Source organism: Chelonoidis abingdonii, chromosome 1 (assembly GCF_003597395.2).
Source record: "Chelonoidis abingdonii isolate Lonesome George chromosome 1, CheloAbing_2.0, whole genome shotgun sequence".
NCBI classification, from domain to species: Eukaryota; Metazoa; Chordata; order Testudines; family Testudinidae; genus Chelonoidis; species Chelonoidis abingdonii.
Genome location: NC_133769.1, coordinates 85,465,681 through 85,487,675, shown reverse-complemented (window position 1 = coordinate 85,487,675; position 21,995 = coordinate 85,465,681). Strand labels below are relative to the sequence as shown.

The window sequence follows — 21,995 nt, the reverse complement described above, 5'->3', positions numbered from 1 at the left end:
TAAGCAATGCAGCTACACAACCAACCTCATTCCGCTGACCTAAAGGGCTCTTAAAATCAACTGCTGTACTCCTCCCCAATGAGGGGAGTAGCACTAAAATTGACCTTCCTGGATTGAATTTGGGGTAGTGCAGATGCAGCACTGTGCAATTCGATGGTATTGGCCTCCAGGACCTATCCCAGAGTGCTCTAATGTGACCGCTCTGGACAGTACTTTCAACTCCGATGCACTAGCCAGGTACACAGGAAAAGCCACAGGAACTTTTGAATTTCATTTCCTGTTTGGTCAGCATGGAGAGCTCAGCAGAACAGGTGATCATGCAGTCCCAGAATCACAAATGAGCTCCGGCATGGAGTGAACAGGAGATATGAGATCTGATTCTAGAATGGCATGCAGCTGATCATAGAATTCTACTCTATTTTCCCCCACTGTCATGAACATACAGCTAAGGGTAGCATAAAATCCCTCCTTTACCTGTAAAGAGTTAAGAAGCTCAAATAACCTGGTTGGCACCTGACCAAAAGGAACAATAAGGGGAGAAGATACTTTCAAATCTGTGGGGGAAGGTTTTTGTTTTGTGTCTCTGTGTTCTCTCTGGGTCAGCGAGGAATCAGGGCAGGAAAAATACATCTCCCAAAGCCATACCTGAACTAATCATCTAAGATTACAAATTGTAAATAGGAAGGAAATGCATGAAATTTTCTTTTGTTTTAGCTTGTGAATTGTCCTTACACTAAGAGGGAGGTTTATTCCTGTTTTTTTGTAACTTTAAAGTTTTGCCTACAGGGGAAGCCTCTATGTTTTAAATCTTATTACCCTGTAAAATTACTTTCCATCCTGATTTTGCTGAGGTACTTTTCACTTTTTTCTTTATAATAAAGTTCTGATTTAATAATCTGATTGGTTTTTAGTGTCCTAAAAACCCAAGAGTCCGGTCTGTGCTCACCTTATTAACCTATTTGGTTGGTATATTATTCTCAAGACTCCCCAGGAAGGGGAGTGAAGGGGCTTGGAGAAATATTTTAGGGACACAGGAACTCCAAGTGGTCCTTTCCTGAATTTTTGTCTAACTCACTTGGTGGTGGTAGCAGTACCCATCCAAGGACGAGGAAGGATGTGTGCCTTGAGGAAGTTTTTAACCTAAACTGGTAAAAATAAGCTTAAGGGGTCTTTCATGCGGGTCCCCACATCTGTAACCCAGAGTTCAGAGTGAGGAGGAAACCCTGACACCCCCTGAAGCTGCAAATGTTTCTATGCTCCCTGTATCAACTTCATCCCTGAGGTTATCGCAGATTAGAAGGCAAAAAAAATGCACTTGGGATGACATGTTTTCAGAGTTCATGCAGTCCTCCCACACTGATAGGGCACAGCTGAATGCATGGAGGCATTCATTGGCAGAGGCCAGGAAAGCATACAGTGAAAGTGATCAGAACATGTAGGAGGAGATGCTGAGTCTAATGGAGGAGCAAACTGACATGATGAGGCATCTGGTGGAGCTGCAGGAAAGGCAACTAGAGTTCAGACCTCTGCTGTATCCATCGTGTAACCGCCTGCCCTCCTCACTAAGTTCCATATCCTCCTCACCCAGATGCCCAAGAACATTGGGAGGGAGAGGTTCCGGGCACCCAGCCACTCAATTGCAGAGATTGGCCCAAGCAACAGAAGGCTGTCATTCAAACAGTTTTGATTTGTAATGTGGCTACAATAAGCAATGTGGCCTTGTCCTTCCCTCCTCCCCCACCCCACCGGGGCTACCTTTTACTAGTCAGCATTGTCAGTGATCTCAATATTTTTTAATAAAGAAAGTATGAATGGGTTCAAAACAAATAGGGACTTTATTTCCTGTGCCAGCTGGGTCAAAGCAGGGAGGAGGATTGGCTTACAGGGAAGTACATTCACCAAACGGGGCAGCTTTGCATCAAGGACAAACATACACAACTGTCACATCATAGCTTAGTCAGTCATGAAACTGTTTTTCAAAGCCTCTGATGCGCAGCGCACCTCGCTGTGCTCTTCTATTGCTCTGGTGTCTGGCTGTTCAAAATTGGCAACCAGGCAATTTGCCTCAACATCCCACCCTGCTATAAATGTCTACCCCTTACTCCCACAGATATTATGCAGCACACAGCAAGCAGCAATAACAATAGGAATATTGCTTTCACTGAAGTCTAACCTACTCATCAAACAGCGCCAGTGCTCTTTTAAATGTCCAAAGGCACATTCTATCACTATTCTGCACTTGCTCAGCCTATAGTTGAACGGCTCTTTACTGCTGTCTGGGCTGCCAGTGTATGTCTTCATGCACCACAGGAGCAAGGGGTAGGTTGGGTACCCAAGGATGACTATTGGCATTTCAACATCCCCCACAGTAATTTTCTGGTCTGGGAAGAAAGTCTCTTCTTGCAGCTTTTCGAACAGCCACAAGTTCTGAAAGATGTGAGAGTCGTGCACCTTTTCCAACCATCCCACATTGATGTTGGTGAAACGGCCCTTGTAATCCACCAGTGCTTACAACACCATTGAGAAGTACTTCTTGTGGTTTATGTACCATTTGGCAAAGCGGTCCAGTGCCAAGATAGGGATATGTGTTCTATCACCCCACCACATATAGGGAACCCCATTGTAGCAAAGCCAACCACTGTGACCTCCATATTTCCCAGCGTCGCTACCCTTGTTAGCAGAAGGTTATTGATGGCCTTGGCTACTTGGATCACAGCAGCCCCCATGGTAGATTTGTCTACTCCAAAATTTGATTCCTGACTGCCTGTAGCAGTCAGGCATTGCAAGCCTCCATAGGGCTATCACCACTCGCTTCTCAACTGTCAGGGCAGGTCTCATCTTGGTATTCCTGTGCTTCAGGACGGAGGAAAGAAACTCACAAAGTTCCATGAACGTGGCCTTACGCATGCAACAGTTTCGCAGCCACTGGGAATCATCCCATACCTGCCACACTATGTGGTCCCACCAGTCTGTGCTTGTTTGCCAGGGCCAGAATTGGCATTCCACTGTATCAGTATGCCGCCATGATATCCCAATTGCCACATCCCGTGCTTTCAGGAACATCAGTATCCATGTCCTCCTCACAATCTTCATTGTGCTGGTGGCTGGCTTCCCTAGCCAGGCTCTGCACATACTGCAGGATAATGCATGAGGTGTTTACAATGCTCACAAAAGCAGTGTGCAACTAAGTGGACTCCATGCTTTCTATGCTATGGTATCTGCATAGATAACCCAGGAAAAAAGGTGCAAAATGATTGTTTTCTACTGCTTTCAAGCAGGGAGGGGGTAGAAGAGGGGACACTGACGACATGCACCCAAAACCACCCGCAACAATGTTTTTGCCCCATCGGGGATTGGGAGCTTAACCCAGAATTCAATGGGCAGTGGGGACTGCTGGAGAGCTACCCACAATGCACCACTGAGTGATGCTAGCCACAGTATTGAGGACACACTCCACCAACCTAATATGCTTAGTGGGAACATAAATGATCAAGTGTATAAAATTGCTTACTAAAGATCAACTTCTATAAAATCAACCTAATTTCATAGTATAGATAGGCCATAAGTGTCAGCTAGGGAGTCAGATCTGGGGTCAATTTCTGGCTCATCTACAGACATCTCGAGTATATTTAATCTCTATATGCCTTGGTTTCCCATCTAACAATACTTCCTTTCTCTATGTGTTTAGTCTGTAAACATTTTTTGCAGGGGGAGGGGCACAGGGGACAGAATGTCTTTTACCATGAGTTTGCACAGTGCCTAGCACAATGGGGCTCTAATCTCAGTTGGGCCTTCCAGAGGCTAATAAAATAATAATAATAAATGTAATGTTTGAGAGTGAATGTATTGCTGTATAGTCAATAAAGCATATTGTAGTCTGGGAGGAGTCCAGAAAGCAAGAAAAATGAGTTAAGCTGAGGCCTGCAGCCAAGGGGATTTCAATTTTATTTGTCCTGATAAAGGCAAATCACCAAAGCACCACTCCTACAGAGCCACAGATATAATGAGTCACAGGTTCTAGGTTACCATATGTCTAAATCCACCTTACTATGTGAGGAGTATTAGAAACATGGATCTCCCTTTATGATCAGCTTACCTTAAACAGTTACCTGCCTTAGACAGGCTCACCAAAGCGTGAAGGATTAGGGCCTTCCGCGTAACAGAAATTCAATCACTGAAGAGCGTGCCTGTCTGGAAAGAATAATTCCATAAAGGAAAAAGACATATGGAAAGTGAACTGAAGTAGAAAAAAATCCTTTAAATGCACAAATACGTGAATGAATAAATCAATTCAAAATAAATTTTAATGTAAAGATAGAGCATAAGTCTAGTACCCAATCAGCAGGTTAAAAAAAAACAACACTTGTATAATCAATGGAGGTAGAAAATCAACACTAGATTGCTCAGGATGGTGCTTACTCATTTTGCTGCACAGTGCGTGAAGGTACAAGTGCTTGCTTTGAGGCCAGGTGGTAAATGCTCAAAATGAAATCAGCTCACTCCTCTCAGAGGAGAAGTACAATCTGTTAGGCTTGAGGCCAGTGTTGCTTGATTCAAGAGCAAAGAGATGGAATTATTGTAGAAACAGCATATTGTAGAGTGGGCCTACTTCAGTATTCACTATCTCAATTGTCTAATGGAGGAAGCTGTGGATATAATGGAAGAGACCCAGGGAAATGAAATGACAAATCCACTATTCTCTTAGTTAAGACCTACGTTCAGAGAGAAGAATGAATATTCTTTAAAACAAAAGGGCAAGTGAAGAGGGGATATCATGAGATAGGGACCATCATCATTTAAACAAAGACTGGGAAAAGAGTACTTGGGTGAGGCGCTTTCTAAAGATATGGCTACAAGAGTGCTCAGTGAAATGTAAGAAATATTAAGCAGTACATCTGAATGCACAGTATCTGTACTAAGCTCAAATTCAGTTCACATTGTGAGGTATGCTGAACCAAAAGAGAAATATTACTTGCAGGGAGAACTATTTAATATTTAATCCAGTTTGCTAGAGTCTTGCACTTACAGCCAGGGAAAATATGCATCCTCAATTCAATGGGACTCATAGCGTTTGCTTGCAGAAGCCTGACTCTGTTACTTTTTGGATGTTTTACATGGCTTAGCCAAAACATGTTTTCCACTTGGTAATAAGGGGCCACTTTCAACTCTCAGTTAAATAATTGTAAATCCAGAATAACTCAACTGATTCTGGAATAATTCTATTGAAGTCATTCAGGTGTAAAAAGTTAAAATCAATACAAATACCTTTTAAACATATGCAGATATTATCCGGGATTTTGTTACATCTAAATTACATTTTCTGTTACCATCAGGGATATCCTGTAATTATGTATATTCTTTACTTAATATCTGAATATTAAATAGTAATAAAGACAAACCCTTCCAAATGTAAAAAACTTTGTTGTTCTAAGTCTTTGATTCCATTTATTTCATTGTATTAAAGCATCCCGTACATCCTTGGATAGATGTAATATATAGAATGCAAGTAATTTGCTTTTTCCTTTATTGCAGAACTTTATTGCAGAACTGCTCCTGAGATTTGAGGCACATTGATGGATTTTTTATTTTATTTTTGTAACATGCTCTGTAACTTCTGAAGTAAACTGTACTTGCTTACAATACTAGCTTTGTTTGACTTCACTTCAGTTTGATTCAGCAACATTAATATCAAGACCAAAAATGTTCTCAGAATGAGGTCTCCACTTGAGGGTAAAAATTGTACCACCCTCCCTCAGGTCCAAAATCTCACTGCCATTGGTCAGGGTCAAATACCACAGGCTCTGCATTCTGAGTAACTCTGTGCCACTTGAGAAAGTAGAAGCCAAAGGTAAGTTTTACTACTTCTTTTCTTGATTAGTAAATTGAATTCTTGAAGATGGAAATAATTTTTTTGATATTTGTTTTATTATATCATGGAAAATTCTAATTCAAATGAGGTAGATTACTGATGCAATTTACTTTATTTTTTTTGTTTAAACAATTCTTAATTCCTTCCTGTGAAAGGTGCACATGATCTTCAACAAAATATTTGAACTGACAACTACAGTAGATGCCAATATAATTACAGTGTGTTCCAATATCTGATGCATAAAAAAGGTAGAGACACACACAAACTTTGCAAGCAGGTCCAGTACTACAGTAACAGTTATAGACATACAGTTTAATAGAGGTGAGAAGATAACTCATTACTTATTTTGTTGCTGATATTCTTGTTACGTGAGATAAAAGTATTTAAAAACTCATATATTTAAACTTTTATATCTAGGAAATGTAAACATGGTTTTAAAATTATTTGAACATAAAGAAAGCAGACAATTCTTAAATGATTAATTACATGTAATATTGATATACAGGAACTGCTCAGAAAAGTTTACACAAGGCAAAAAGAAACCTATGCCTGATACGTTAGTGATAATATACAGCACACTTGGACCTTTGGGGATGAATGCCAGAATCAAGCCAACAATAAAATGAGGCCAGTAACAATCCTGACAAAAATAGGGAACAGAAAATAAAGACAAAGAAAAACAAATTATTTCATGTTTTCTTTGGCTATTAAACCAGCATCAACAATTAAAAAAACCTGGGACTACAGAACTGAGTGAAGGTCATAACAAATGTATTTTTCTTATATGTGAAGGCTCTGTAATAGAATTATTTGTAAAAAAACTTTAATAATCTTGTAAGACACCATTGAAAAGCTGCCATTCAATTAAGATTTGCTCAGAGGCTAGCTAAGCTGTCTCTAAGTTTCCCAAAAGCAGATAAAAAAAATTGTTTGAAAAAGCACTGGAAGGAAAAAATGAGCGCCTTGTGCAGTTCATCATCCCCACTGGAATTTCATATCATCGTGCCTAAACCTGCTTCATAAAGACCTTCTTTCAAGTAGCTGAAGTTCAGTCTGTTGCTCAAAGTATACAACCTCAAAAGGAAAGGTTCTCATGAATTTCTTAGCTCTCATACACTGGGTAGTTTAAGCAGCTAGAATTTATAAGTGAAATAAAAATACCATAATACAACTGAGGATTGTACATAGTATCTTCAGGAGTATGGTTTATTAGCCCTTATTGGATCTAATCAGCAATTATTACTGTCAGTACTCCTGTTGAAATCAAGCGTAGCTATAGGTAAGTAAAGGATTGAATAAGGAATGGTAAACAGAGCCCTACATGTGGATATTTTAGATAATAGTAAACGGATCACTTAAGCGTGAGAGGGAAGGAATGTTAATATTCAGTCCTATCCTATTTTCTACTGATTTAATTAAAATATGGAACATTTAAATCAATTTCACACATTCGATATTCTAGCTGGGGAGAAGATGTGACTATCACACCACCAGTTTTCATTGGAGCTAGTTTAAAAAAAAATGGAGCAAATGGGTGAGAAAAAATGGAGCATACCATTCCTTTTAGAGGTGGGGACATGTTTTTTTTTTCAGTTGGAGATCTGCAGAAGGGATATTTTTTAAATATATCATGCCTTCCAACCAGTTGAAATGCCATATTTCAACATATTGGTAAACAGAGTAAAAGTACTTGAAATAAGATACTACTAGAATGGTGGAAAAAAGATTCTACTCTTGTTGGGTTTGTAGGGGAAATATAGAATTCTGTTGCTGGACATTTTGAAAGGTGAATCATTATTACTGTGATGTATAAAAAGTCTACTAATTTGGCTCTTGATTAGCTTCTCAAGTGTCATTTTATGCTGGAATTGAAAGGGCCAATGTTGTGAGAGTCAAAATGTATTCCTCGTTTAGCTTTTCAGACCTATTCTCATAGAGGCATGCTTTGTCAAAAAATCCTCTATTAATGCTCTCATGAAATATGTGAAAATCTGTAGGCCAGATCCTAAGCTGCTGTAAATCAGTATATGCCCAATGAAGTCTGCAGAGCTATGCTGATATATACCAGTAATGGACCTGACTGAATGGTCCTGATTCAAATGAAATCGTAATGTATATTCACATTAAAAAATCATCAATTAATAAATACTTTCAAACAATGATCTTGGAATTTTTACAAAAGCTCCTCAGCTTTCAGAATTCTTGATAAAATTGCATATCCTGCTTGTATAAGATTGAAATTTTGCAGGTTATTTGTAATTATATATTTATGCATATTAGGTTTCCATTTAGAAAGAATTGAACAATGAAGACATTTGCAAATATTTTTCTGGGACTTTTTATCTTTGAGACTATTGTGGCTGCTCCTACAATAGATACCTTAACTTATGACTCTGAAACCTATGATGTAGCATTGGAAGACTTGGATAATCTTTATGACTACAATGAAAACCTCTCCGTGGATCAGGCAGAGGTAATCTGAACTTCACTTATTTTGCTTTTCCCAAAAGTACAATGCATAAATGCAGTGGTTTAGAATTTTTTTTTTTAACTATTCATCATTGAGACAGGTCTATTTATGTGGTGGCTATTGCATACAGTTGACTCAACAGTTTTCTATATAATACATGATTTCTCCTCATCTTCACATGTGATCCAAGATGTGCCCCAAGATGTGCTCCTGAATTTTTTAGAGCTAATCCTTGAGATTATAGCTAATAGTCTCTGTTTACCTTAGCTTTCCTCACTTGGCTCTGATACACGTTGGAGGCTCTTATGGTGGTGCCACTATGGTAGTGGGACAAAACCGAGAAATGGAGAAAGTTGGGATGGAAGAAACATCCACAGCTCCCCATAAAGTGGGATAGAGCAAGGCTGTTTCCTGAGATTGCATTATGGAACAATGGATACACGGGATACAGGTATTTCAGCCCACAAGCTCGTTCTATAACTGTTGGAACAGAGAGGAAGGAAAGGAGGAGGGAAGGAAAGGGGAATAAGAGAAAAGAGAGAATGGAAGAAAAATAATTAAGAAGAGACTAAAAGAGAACAAGATTAAACTGATTATAGTCCACTCCTGCTGTAAGGACTTAGGCAAACTCCCAAAGAGGCAATGGGGGTTTGCCTGAGTCAGCATTGAGTGCTAAGAAAATATGAAGAATAAAAGAATGTTAACTAACATTAGATTTAGATAATAAAAACAAGACTTGTATTAAATATTATATGTTGGGGGTTCTGAATCTGAATCCTTCCTGTGCCATCAGATGTTGATTACGGCACAAACAAAGCAATGCCATCCATGTCTATCATGCTGTTTGCCAAAAGGACTAGCTTGTTGTGTTTCTATAACTCCTTTACGTGGACAGGTTTTTGGCCTCTCATTTAGCCCCTATACTGGATCACCAGTGAGCTGCTTCTTCTCTGGCCCCTACCATTTGACATGCTCAGTTTGGATGGCCCTGCCAGGAGTAAAAGTTCCTATCCGCACAGCTCTCGGGGTCATTGGAACGTGCAAGGTTGCATCAAGGTGCAGTCCCCACTCCACAAAGTTTTGGTGCTCATTACCTAATGGAATTATACAGGTTTACAGGAGTTGTTATTGTTTTAGGGTTTCATGATTGAGGACAGTAACTGTAACTAACATTTGATAACTGTGTAATAAACATTTCCCAGCAGTCAAACGCTAGGCCAGAGTCAGATAGTGTAAGTTAGCATAGGTCTATTGAAATCAATGATGTATGCTAGCATAGAATCTGGCCCTAAGACCATAAAAACTCATTGATGTAATGCAGGGGAACTGCACTGTTCCTTTTAAGACAGGGAGGAAGATTCCTGCTAAGCCAGGGATCAGCCTTTATGCAAAAACGCTTGAAATGGGTTTAAATGTTCCCAAAATGCAAGGTCCACAATGAGCTGGTTGCTCTTTGGGGTGTTTGCAAACAGCCTGCTAATGATCATCTTCCTTCCCTGCTCCAGAAGCAACATAGTCATGGTGAAAAGGTGGCTGACTCTCACCTACAAAGATGACTTCCCTTAGTATATCTCCCCTATGCACAGCCCCCATTTGCAGACACTCCACTCTCCCCACACTCATGTTTCTTGCATGCCTTCCGTGAGAAACTTACCTCCACTCACCGGAAGCTCCAGCTGCATGTTAACTGAGTATATTTGATGTTGATTAATATGTGATACTTATGCCATGCTTCCATCTGGGAAAAAAAGGAACCTACATCACAACTGTAGGGCTTCTCATATTTAAGAGACAATTTTGTGATGTTTTAATTAAACCAGTAAATAAATTACACCACCTAATGCTAGTGGTGGATCTAATGAATCCCATGCATTCTGTTCTCTTTGTGAGTCACCCAGTAAATTCCCATCTCACCAAGACATAGAGTAGCTCTCTTTACCAAATTCCAACAATTAAGGATCGAAACAGGGCTAGCCTCTTGTGGCTCACTTCCCGCTAAATGGTAGTGCAGGGTTCAGTTTTCAATTTGTGCCAGGGTTTGTCTGGACTGACTCCTGGGCACCTCTAGGCTTGGCTGTTCATAGCCCTGGCATCTCTGGGCTCCTAGATAGTAGCCACCACTCTCCTGTTGCCAAGCTCTGAAGACGGCACTGCCATCAGCAGCAGTGCAGAAATAAGGGTAGCAGGATATGGTGTATTGCCACTTACTTCTGCACTGCTTTTGGCAGCAGCACTGCCTTCAGAGCTGGGTGCCCGCCCAGCTGCCATTACTCTCTGGCTGCCCAATCTGTGCTGGGGCTTAGCAGGGCTGAGCGCTGGCGTCTCTTTCATTACAATTTAAGCAGCGGCAGGGTTCTCAGCCCAATCTTTGCTCCCACCAACCAAAGAGAAGTAGTGTCTCTCTCTCAATTTCCCTCCACTTCCCTAAGAAAGTAATAAAAAGGAGGGGTGAGAGCCCCTCAATAGGAAAGAAATCAGAGCTAGAAAAGCCCCATTAATTTTTTTTATCAATTTCTCCCCTGAGGCAGGATTGTCTCCTATTACTGAGCAGTTCATTCAGTCTTATTTTAAATTCCTTTAGTGATGCATCATCCATCAGAGCACTTGGAAGGTTTTGTAATTTAAAAGACCTCCCTGTAAGAATATTTTCCAGCTATCTAGCCAAAAATTTCCTTTGCTTAGTTCCATCTCTTTACTCCTTCCATGTCCCATCCTGAACAAGTCAAGGCACTCATAGTTCCCTGAAGTCAATGAGAGTTCTGAGTGCTCAGCACTTTTGAAAATCAAGCCACTATAAAGTAGGTGTTTAAATATGGATTTAGATGCCTAGGCACCCAAGTCTAAAAACTGTGGCCATAAATTATATTTTAATTGTTACAAACAAATTTTTTCTCCTTATTCCATCACTTCTATGCCTCCTATCTGACATGGAATCCAACTGTACTTATAGATTTGAGCTACATAAAGGGCTCTGTTTAACAGAAATTATTCATACAATTCACACAGATTATAGATATTGGTGTCAAGTGATGAGTGAGTGATAGTGCAAAAACTCAGGCTAGCTGTAGAATCCCAGTCTATCCCATTTATGGATGGCTGCTTTTAGGGTCCTGACACACTTCCATTCACTTCAGTGGATTTTAGATCAAGCCTTAGACTCTTAAGGCAGTGCAGACAATTACTCTACCTCTTGCATTAAGGACTTTAAGGTCAAGTGACTTGTGAACCTGTGAATTTTTCGAAGTGCCTGATTTACACAACATCCCATTAAATGTCAATGGGACCTAGACACCAAAGTCAGTTAAGTGCTCTTCAAAATTTTACCCAACAGGTATTATACCTGAGTATTCAAATATGCAAGCACCAAGTTCAGTTAGATCTCCACAGGCTGGAAAAAGAAATAAGGGAATTGAAAGTTTGAGTTTATTCACCATCTAGATCAGCGGTAAACAGTGGGTGAGAGAAGAATCAGGTCCATTTAAAAAGAAAGTGTGTATTTGATATTCTTTTATGGAAGTCCATCTCTTCATGCTGGAGATCATGTTGTCTGCAAAGTGAGCACCATCTCAGCACTGAATTAACAGACCTGGAAAATGACAACTCTTAGACATTTATCTTGAACATAAGCACAGTTAAAGAGCTGGAAGGAGCGTAGGCAGATGATCTTGCAATAATGTGAAGTCATATGAGTGTGGTCTCAGAACTGAATGTTTGAGAAATATAGTCACTAGCACTTTGCCCTTTGGGGTTTGTTGGTAGGATGTATCGGGATGAATAAGCCTGAAGAGATATCTGTAGGAATGTTTGAGAGAAGGAAACCATTTGGGAGGTAGGTTAGGAAAATGGTAGCTGTAATTAGTGGAAGAGATCATGGGGCCTGTTGTGGGCACTTTTAAAAAAATTGCCTTGTTGGCCAGATTTATTTATTTTTAAGTAAGGGAACTCAGAGGAGAGGTCTGGTTGGGTAACTTAAGCAGCCTGGTAGAGGCAAAGAGAGCCTTAAAGATCCTATCAATTTATTTTCTCTGACTCTGAGGAGAATATATTTCCCTTAAATTTTGTGCTTGGGATCCAGGTCCAGGGTTCATTTCCATGTCTGTTTTAGAGATTCTTTCCTTGAGGAATCTTTGTATTCCAGTGAAAATAAATGTATACTCTTTTTTTTTTTTTTTAGACTCTATGGATTTTGTGGACTATTTTCTGTGAATCATGTCACCTAGCTCATGGTTGTTGAAGTTATCTCCTGTGAAACCTCTGATTTGTTAATACAACTTTAATGTTTGTAGAGTTAACAGGCTACAAGGATGCTGTCAGTTACCACTGTATATGCATAATAGACCTAAATTCATCTCCTTCAGTGTGTTCATCTGGTATAATCAGTGTGTGTGGGAAACATATTATACGGATGTTAGAAGGGTATTACAGATGAGGTTTTGTATTACTTAGGAGAAATGTACTCAATCCTTAATCAGAATTGTGGGGCAGTATAATAGGTAAGGTTACATTTTGGCTATGAAACCAAAAGTTCCTTCTAGCACCATTGCCCTGAGACCTGCAAGTTCTACTATGGCTTTGTAGTGGAAGGAAATTTATTGTTGGAGAGCCTTAAGTAAAGGAAAGAGGTAACTCAACTAGAAATGTATGTGGTGTTTGTAAACAGACTAGTGCCAACCATAGACAACAGGAAAAAGAAAATAAACTTAAGAACCAGGATGAAATGCTGAGGTCCTAATAGAATGAGACTAGGAAGGAGAGATTTAAAAGGTAGCCTTCAAACTTTTTAAGTAGGATTTATCTTCTGAAACTGGCAATCATAGTTTAAATATAAGTTATTATATGTATATAATATACATCTTTTCCTCATAATATTTTTATTAATGATTTATATTATAGTAGCAACCAGAGGACCCCAATCAACACTGGGGCTTCCTTGTACTAGGCTCTATAAAAAACCATATACAAAGTCATATTTTCTTCCCCAAAATTGGTATAATCAAAAGACCAGACTGTCAAAGGCACTACTCATGTGAGTAAAATGATCACTTATTCAGGGGTTCAGAGACTTTCATTCAAAGAGGGCTTACACTGAATTCTGTTAAATGAAAACTTGATTTGAACAGCATGTAAGACAATACTGAGAACTGGAGACTGATTTATGCATATTTCAGCTAATAAACAAAGAAAATCCTAGCACACTCTGATTACAGAGTATATTTACACGTGCCTAATCTCTTTTCCTTACAGCAGACAAAGCTGCTTTACAGCAGAAGGAAGGACAAATTAAGACTACATCTACACTATGAACTAGGGGTGTGATTCCCCTGCTCTTGTAGACTTACTTGCATGAACTTGAGAGGTAGCACAAACGAATATTAGCGCAGCTGTGGTAGCATGGGCCATGGGGTTCAGGTGAGTATGTTCTTGGCCTCACTAAGCCATATCACCACTGCTGCTGCCCATACTACCAAGGCTATTTATACTTGTTCTATCTTGATAGGAGCGAGCCTGAGTATGCCTACATGAGCTAGGAACCACACCCCTAGCTTGTAGCATAGATGGAGGGATAGCTCAGTGGTTTGAGTATTAGCCTGCTAAACCCAGGGTTGTGAGTTCAACCTTTAAGGTGACAATTTGGGGATTTAGTTGGGGATTGGTCCTGCTTTGAGCAGGAGGTTGGACTAGATGACCTCCTGCGGTCCCTTCCAACCTTGATATTCTGTGTAGCCTAAGAGGTATTGAGATAGAAGTAAAATGTTTCCAGATGAGAGGAGAAAAAAATCAGTGAGCCTGAGAGATACAAGTTGGTTATGCTAGATGACAGGAGCTAAAGAAACAGGAGCAAGTTTAAGAGAAGGGACAGCGATAAGGCCAGGGCAAGACAAGACAAGTAAAGAAAGTGGGTTGGGGAGTTGATGGCAGGAAAAAAGGGTTAAAACAATATCCTGTAACTGGTATTGGGAGTGTGAGGTGGGAAGCTGAGTCACAAATCCATCCAATTTAGGCTTCTATAAATTAAGGTCAAAATTATTTAATTTCAGACAAATTTGTTACAATATCTGCCCATATGTTTATGCCAGACAAACAGATAAGATGGACTTGGTAGAGGGCCCAAGTTACCACATTCCTGGGCACTGAGAACGTCTCCTGTACTTCATAATGGTAGTCACTGCCTCAGATCTGGTCCTTCAGTCCTGTTCCATCAGTTTCTGACCTGGTGTTTGCCCAGGTTGGGCCTTTATCACTTGGGTCTTTTTATTTATTTCCTCCCCATGCATTACTTAACATTTCTCCAATCAACATTAAGCACATTAATCATTTGTTTTAGGTAATATGCATGTGCAAGTTTCAATTTACACAACTTTTGCTACTTATACAATTTTCATATTCTACTTCTGTGTCACCCTGCTCTTGGGATTTCCCAGTAAAGCGGGCTTCTTGTCATTATAGGTTTATATATTTTAGCTAAAATCTTCCAGCACATGTTGTCTTTGTCCTGTCATCAATTACATCAGCAATTCCTTGAGCGCTGTTCTCCTTTCACACATCAGGCAAAATCTAAATTCATTCACTATCCATAACTGTAAATTACTAAAAGTGTAACCAACAAAATTCTTAATCTGAACATTCTGCAATTCTTTATATTTCAATATCATTATTTAGCATGTGTGTATTATCATACACACAGGCAGTAAAAAATGCCACAGGCTCAAAACGTCAGCATTTTCTTTATCTTCTTTAAACATGGGTTTTGAGAGACTTTCACTCAGAATCCAACCCCAGGTTTACAAATCATTATAAAAGAAGCTTGGTTAGTAATTTCCCCTATATTGCATTTTAAGGGGTGTCTTAATTTTAGGACCTTAATAATCAAAACTGGGGAATGAGAGCCTACATAGAGGATGGCTCAGAAGACTCGTAATTGTCTGCACACTATTTTATCACATACTTATTGGCTTAAACTTTGATTAAGTTAAGTTATTTTGCTCAGCTGCCCACACAAAACAAATTTGTGGTGGTAGTTTAATTCATAGTGTACAGGCACATATTACTACAAAAATTCCACCTGCAATTTGCCAACAAGTATGCCATCTCATTTGAGAAGATGAGGACTGAATAGGAGCAAAGATGAAACTTTTAACTCACTCCTACAAGTGAAGGCTGAGGTACATTGTTAAGGTAGTGCGAGGAATCTTGTACTGCTTCTACTACCTAAGTTGTACTTTGAGCTAGATAGGAGACTTCAGGGCATGTCTATATAACGCCGACAGACCCCGGTCATCAGTGGGCGGGATCAAACCTGGGACCTCTGGAGCTAAATATATGAGCCTCTCCTGCATGAGCTAAAAATCACATGGCTGTTAGCTAAGGCTGTAGAGCAGACTCCTTAATCTCTAAGTAGTCTTGGTACCACTAAATGGGACAGAACACCAAACCCAGGAGGTGTGGGCTATATTTACACTTACCAGGGAATTGACGCTGTGGTGATTAATGCACCGGGGATTGATTTAGTGGGTCTAGTGAAGAACTGCTAAATCGACTGCTGATTGCTCCCCTGTCAACTCCAGTACTCCACGTAAGTCAATGGGAGAGTGTATCTTGTCGATCCAGTGTGGTGTAGACATCGCAGTAAGTCGAGCTAAGCTGCATCGACTCAAGCTATATTAGTCACATAGCTGGAGTTGTGTAACTTAGGTTGACTTACCCCTGTTATGCAGACAAGGCCTCAGGCTGACAAGCCAACTTTCATGAGCACGACATGCATTTTTAAGACTTTCCATTTGATGCAGCTAACATGATGCTGGGAAATCCTCAAACAGGTGAAATCTTTAATTCCCAAGACACCATTTGTCCTTTATCTTTACACTGAAAATCTCCTTTTTTCTATTAACTTCTTATGTAGCTCAATTGTGATGGAGGTATACAAACCCCACACTGGAGGAGGGGTTAAGGAGCTGCTCTGGGTCTAGGTGACTCAGACCTAGGCCAGCTACAAAGCCTTCATAGGCTGGAGAAAGAGCTTAAAAGGGGAAGCAAATTAGCTCAGTGGCAGACAAGCAGGTGACCTGAACTCCTCTCCCAGGAAGGACCACCATATGTACTCTTGTTGCTTCAGGCCTACTGATACTGATATGACCAACTTGCAAAAGAGGGACTGGTGACTTTTGAAGGTCAGAAACTATCTCTGTGTTCTGTTATTTACTTTACCCTGTGGGAAGAACAGGCAGTGGTAGGAAGTGATCTAGGGAGGCAGCTATAATGCGCTCCAAACTGTAGGGTTTAGCTGCCTATGACTGGATCCTGGATTGGAGCTTGGTGGAGAGGGTGAACTCAGGCTCCTCTACCAAGATTTAAACAGTGGAGTATAGCAGATGTCTACCCCTCAGTGAAGAACCTAGCTGGGGAAGACACTGACCCAAAGAGGAATCTCCAAATCCCTTGCTGACTTCAGAAGACTTCCACATTGTTGGACTTTGTATACCTCAAAAGGGGTGGACTTGAACATGTGACCTGGCCAGAGGGCTGAGCCTCTGAAAGGACAGAGCTCCAGCACCAGGTGGAGCTATAGCGAGAAAGGGGACACCTGGAAAGACAACATCTCCCAAACCCTGGCCTGAGCACTAGGCAGCACTGGTGGTAAGTGTTCGCACCAAGGTTTAACTGCAGCTCTTAAATATGTTCAGTTATTTCATGATTGCCTTCACCCACTTGTGCTCTTCAAAAAAATATCAAAGCTTGTGGATATTAAAGGATAGTCATAAAGTCACATGGTTGCTAATCTGTAATTGTAAGTAATTGATAGAAGTCCTGGAAAAACTGAATTCAAATTCTGCCCTAGAATATATGGATAGCAGATAAGCATGTCTATTCCCTGCCCTGAATATGACCCCTACATCATGTGGAAAGTGGCATGCACAGGACCTTGAGCTGTCACAAAATGATCATCATGGTCCCTTTTGACTTTAAAATCTATGACTATAATTTGCATGAGCAAGGAGTTCCACTCTGACTAGGAATTATCTGCCATCCATTCCTTTGCACCTTCTGAGCTGCAAAGAGGTCAGATCTAAGTATCAAAACTGGCCCAGTACAGCTTTATACAGTACTATTGCTACCACTGGGTTTTTAGCACTGTTCCAACCAAAATAGCTGCTGAAGGCTGACTTATTTCACACATCTAATCCATTTCTAAACAAAACATCAGGACCAGAAACTAGGGCACCTGAAAATACAAATGAAATTGGTATTCGGCTGGATGGAGTCAGTCAGAATTTGATTTCATTGGTATCGGTGTAAACCCAGCATCTCACAATTTAAATCTGGTACAAATATAACAGAAGTGGTAAGTAAAGCCTCAGTCATACCAATAGAATCAGTGGTAACTCAGGATTTACACCAGCGTGTCTGAGATCAGCTCAGAAACTAGGCTGAAGCAACTTCTGTAATAAACCTCTTAAATTGCTAGGAATTTTCTTGTATAGTAGCTGCCATCTTCTGTACCATGCAAACTCCCTTTCTTCCTTCAAATGCCTCCCCAAAACTCATTTGCTTTCAATTAGTGTTTCATCACTCATTTCTGTTCAGGGCTACTTGCTCTCTTTTGTGCCTCACCATAGACGTTCATAAACATCACAAAAAATAATGTAAAGTAACAGCAAAAAACTGAAACATTAATTTGTGTTATGAATAATACTCTCCCATAATTTTACTCTCTGCCTGTGAAATGCTATGCTGTGCATATAGACATATGGACATTGGTTTTGAGTGCCTCATTCCATGAATAGCATCTAAAGAAAGCTGGGATGCTGGTGAAAGAGAAACTATACTGAACATTGGTACTGACTTTGGGGCTTATCCAAAGCCAGCTGATTTCAATGGAAAGAATCCCATTCATTTTAATAGGCTTTGGATCAGGCGCAACATTAGTAAATTTCATGCCTGAGATGAAGAGTTATACAAAAAGTCTAACTAGAGAGTAATTTTAAGAAAGTATTGAGCACTTACAATTCAAACAAAAGTCACTCTGAGCTGGGAGTGCTCAGCACTTCTGAAAACCAGATCTTAAGTTATCTAAGATATAGACCTACAATTTCAAAGGTGGCTAGTAATTTTAAGTGCTCAACTTGACGTGCCTGAAAGAGGCCTAATTTTCAGAAGTGGGTGCTCAGCACTTCCTTTTAGGCATACCACGTTGGACATCTAAATTAAGTTGTCACTTATGAAAATTTAGTACATACTGTGTAAATACACAAGGAGAAGAACTACAAAGATGCTATGTGGGTATCTGAGTTTAAAAGATTTCATGGTGTTATATTATATGAAATTCCTTGAGAAATAGTTTGACCATGTGGTTAAATATTCTGTCATAATGTGCATGCACAAAGGAACAGAGTTAAGGTTATATGTGCAACCTTAAGTTTGTCCTTTGCTTACCTTTGAGGGTATAAGTGTGCAACCTTAATGTTTTCTCTCTGTGTGCATAAAGGGATATATTTACACAGTTTGCTTATGTTGTGGTGTGTTATGCAAGGCACAGGAGATTTGTAATGATTTAAAGAATCAAAATATTTAACAAAGAAAAACAAATTCCTATCGAAAAACAAAACCCCCCCCATAATTTAGCCCTCTGTAATTCCTTTCTATTTTAAGAAAGTGAAGAATTTTACAGAGGGAAAAAACCTACTAAATCATCTAGAAATGTTTTTGCCTGAAATATCTAATAAGGCAAATCCTGCCAAAAATAAACAAACATCTGAAAGACAAAGGGCCATTTGACAGTCTAGGAAACATCTTTCTCTTATTAAAATTTTGCGTGATCTATCAAATATGTAAAAGATGGAGGCTTGCAGGACTCAGAAGCTTGATAATAAGAAACAGACTTTTACCTCTAGGTCACTGGTTCAAATCCAACCCCTGTGTAGTGGCCAAGAAGTGTCCATAGTTTGTGACTTGTTTGTAATACATATCAATGGTTGCTGTCCATTTTCTAGTGGAGAAGTGTCGACATAAAAATCACCATTTAAACTGGCATTTTCCATGACAACTTCAGCAGAGATGCTAAGAATTAAATTGACTTTAAGAATGTCTCAACAACTGTTTGCATTAGCCTCTCCAGATCAGTGTTTGAACTCATTGGCAGGACAAGTATAGGGAAGTTCCCACTGTCCAAGCTATCACTGCTCTGTTTGAAAGAAATACGGTTTCAGTCATGTATCTTTCATAAGCACTAAATTTAAAATACCTGTAATATTACACAGGAAAACAATAAGAGAAATGATAATCTTATGCTTAGGGTATAGAAGTGGAAGCTGGAATAGCAGGATTTACTTCCTGACTCTGCCAAAGATTGTCTGTGACCTTGGACAACTCACCTAGAGTGAAATTCTGACCCAACTGAAGTCAATTGGAATTTTGTCATTGCCCTTTATGGGGGTGAGATTTCACTCAATTTTCTTCAGTTTCCCAACTGGAAAAAAGAGATAATATTTATTTCAGAGGGGTTCTGTGGGACTTAATTCATATTAATGAAGTGCTTTGAGATCCTCAGAATATGTAAGTAGAAAGACTACATACTGTAAACACTGTTACAATGACTCAGATTCATAGACTCTAGGACTGGAAGGGACCTCGAGAGGTCATTGAGTCCAGTCCCCTGCCTTCATGGCAGGACCAAATACCGTCTAGACCATCCCTGATAGATGTTTATCTAACCTACTCTTAAATATCTCCAGAGATGAAGATTCTACAACCTCTCTAGGCAATTTATTCCAGTGTTTAGCTACCCTGACAGTTAGGAACTTTTTCCTAATGTCCAACCTAAATCTCCCTTGTTGCAGTTTAAGCCCATTGTTTCTTGTTCTGATGCGCCTAAAAATATGGATTATAGAGTATAATAATGGTGTGGTAGACAGGAATGTTGGTAGGAAACCTATCTTTATGACCTGATCCCTATCACATAACAGACCACATTTACAAGAAGTTATTGGACATCTGTCAATTACTATCTCTGAACCTCAATGGCTTTCTTCCCCAGAATTTTCTTTGCAGTACAATTTTTATATCGTATTTGAATAAAAATGTGCACAAAACCATAACTGAGTTTGGGAACATTTTGGATGGGTTAAAACTTTTCCAAATCTGCACTTACAAAAACTGAAACTTTACAGATGTCCACAAAACAAAGGAAGTTGACTTCTATGGACAGACATGTGCAAACACTTTTGCACAACAAGCGTACAGGGGTCGATATGTTTGGAATGCATCTCTCCCTCTAGGCTTTCTCCATTCAGAGAACATCTGTCCCTATTTCCTGTGTTTTTGGTCTTCTTTTGATTTGTACCCCCACCATTCCTGTTAAAGCTGTTTCACTCTCAGCCCCACAGATTGGAACAGTATGTTTTTGGTAGATACACTGATAAGGTGCATCCTTATTTCCTATTACCTCAATTTGGCAAGCACTCATTTGCTGTCTTTTGAAATTGTTAGTTTTAACCTTACTCCATTTGCCATTTTCTCTTACACATTTAGAAATATTAATGCTTCCTAATTCCAGCACCACCTGCTTTCCTTTTAATTACATGGAAATGATAGTATCTGTGAACTGTTTCAATCAAAACAAATATTGCTGCTTTCCATACACAGTCATTAAGACGAGATAAAAACATAGGGCTTGATTCTGTGTGGTATTAAACACCTATGAATTTCTAAACTGCCTCACTGTTCACTGTCTTCAGTGGAACTCATCACTAGAGCTGATCAGGCATGTTTTGGCTATTTTCCCATTGAAAATCTTTGATTTTCAGGAAACAGTCAGTTTTGACATTTTTTACTTAAATTTAAAAAAAAAGTCAAAACAGCTTCAAAATCATCAAAACAAAATGTTTCAGTTGACTGGAAATAGTTTTCTTTTCAGTTTGTTGATTCATGGAAGTTTTCAAGATTGACTTTTGTCCCAGTTTAGGATAGATTTTTTTAAAAAATCTTGATTTTCCCAGATTTTTTTGGGGGGGGGCGGGGGGACAACAATATTTCCTCCTTTTAGCTCTACTCAGCACCAAGTTTAAAACAAACTATTTCTGTTCAATGAGTATAATGTAAATGGTTGCCAGGATCTCTTCCATTCAGCATCATGGTTCTTAACATTACAAGCACCAATACAAAATTACAGTACAATATTTACGGAGATTATAATAAGTGTGTTTTGTATTCCTGGAAAATCCTGGAATCTGTCTTTCCAAAACAAGTATACTGATGGTATAATCAAGCTAAGTACTTTTATGGGGCATATGCAGAGTTTTGTTCATGTTTAGGACATAGACCAAGTGCCATGTGTGTTTGTTCTTATTTGTCCTTTATGAAAGGCCTGATTTAAAAAAAAAAATACTAACAGTAAAAGTCCTTCCTCCTCCTTTAAATGCAGGTAGCTAGGATTCATGCACAGTAGTTCAGGCCATCCAGCAACCCACACTAAACTGGAGCCAAGGAGACAAGAATGGATGGGCTTGGCCCAGGAAAGAACACTGCCAAATCACCTGCGAGATGTGGGGATTCAGCTCCTCTCCCATGTCACCTGGTGCAACTTGTGTAAACCCCCAACTAGTTTGTAAATCTGCTGTTCCCCCCAGCCAGTTATTGTGGTATGAATGCCCCTCTCCAGCA

The 21,995-nt window shown here is 39.6% G+C and overlaps 1 protein-coding gene across 1 annotated transcript in view; it reads left to right on the top strand.

The window, feature by feature from the left end:
- The first annotated feature begins 8,174 nt into the window (after positions 1-8,174).
- EPYC (epiphycan) overlaps positions 8,175-21,995 on the top strand; it is a 29,495-nt gene continuing 15,674 nt past the window's right edge. Inside the window, exon 1 of the mRNA XM_032765160.1 lies at positions 8,175-8,342. Coding sequence (XP_032621051.1) covers positions 8,175-8,342 — 168 coding nt within the window. The remainder of the gene's footprint in view (positions 8,343-21,995) is intronic.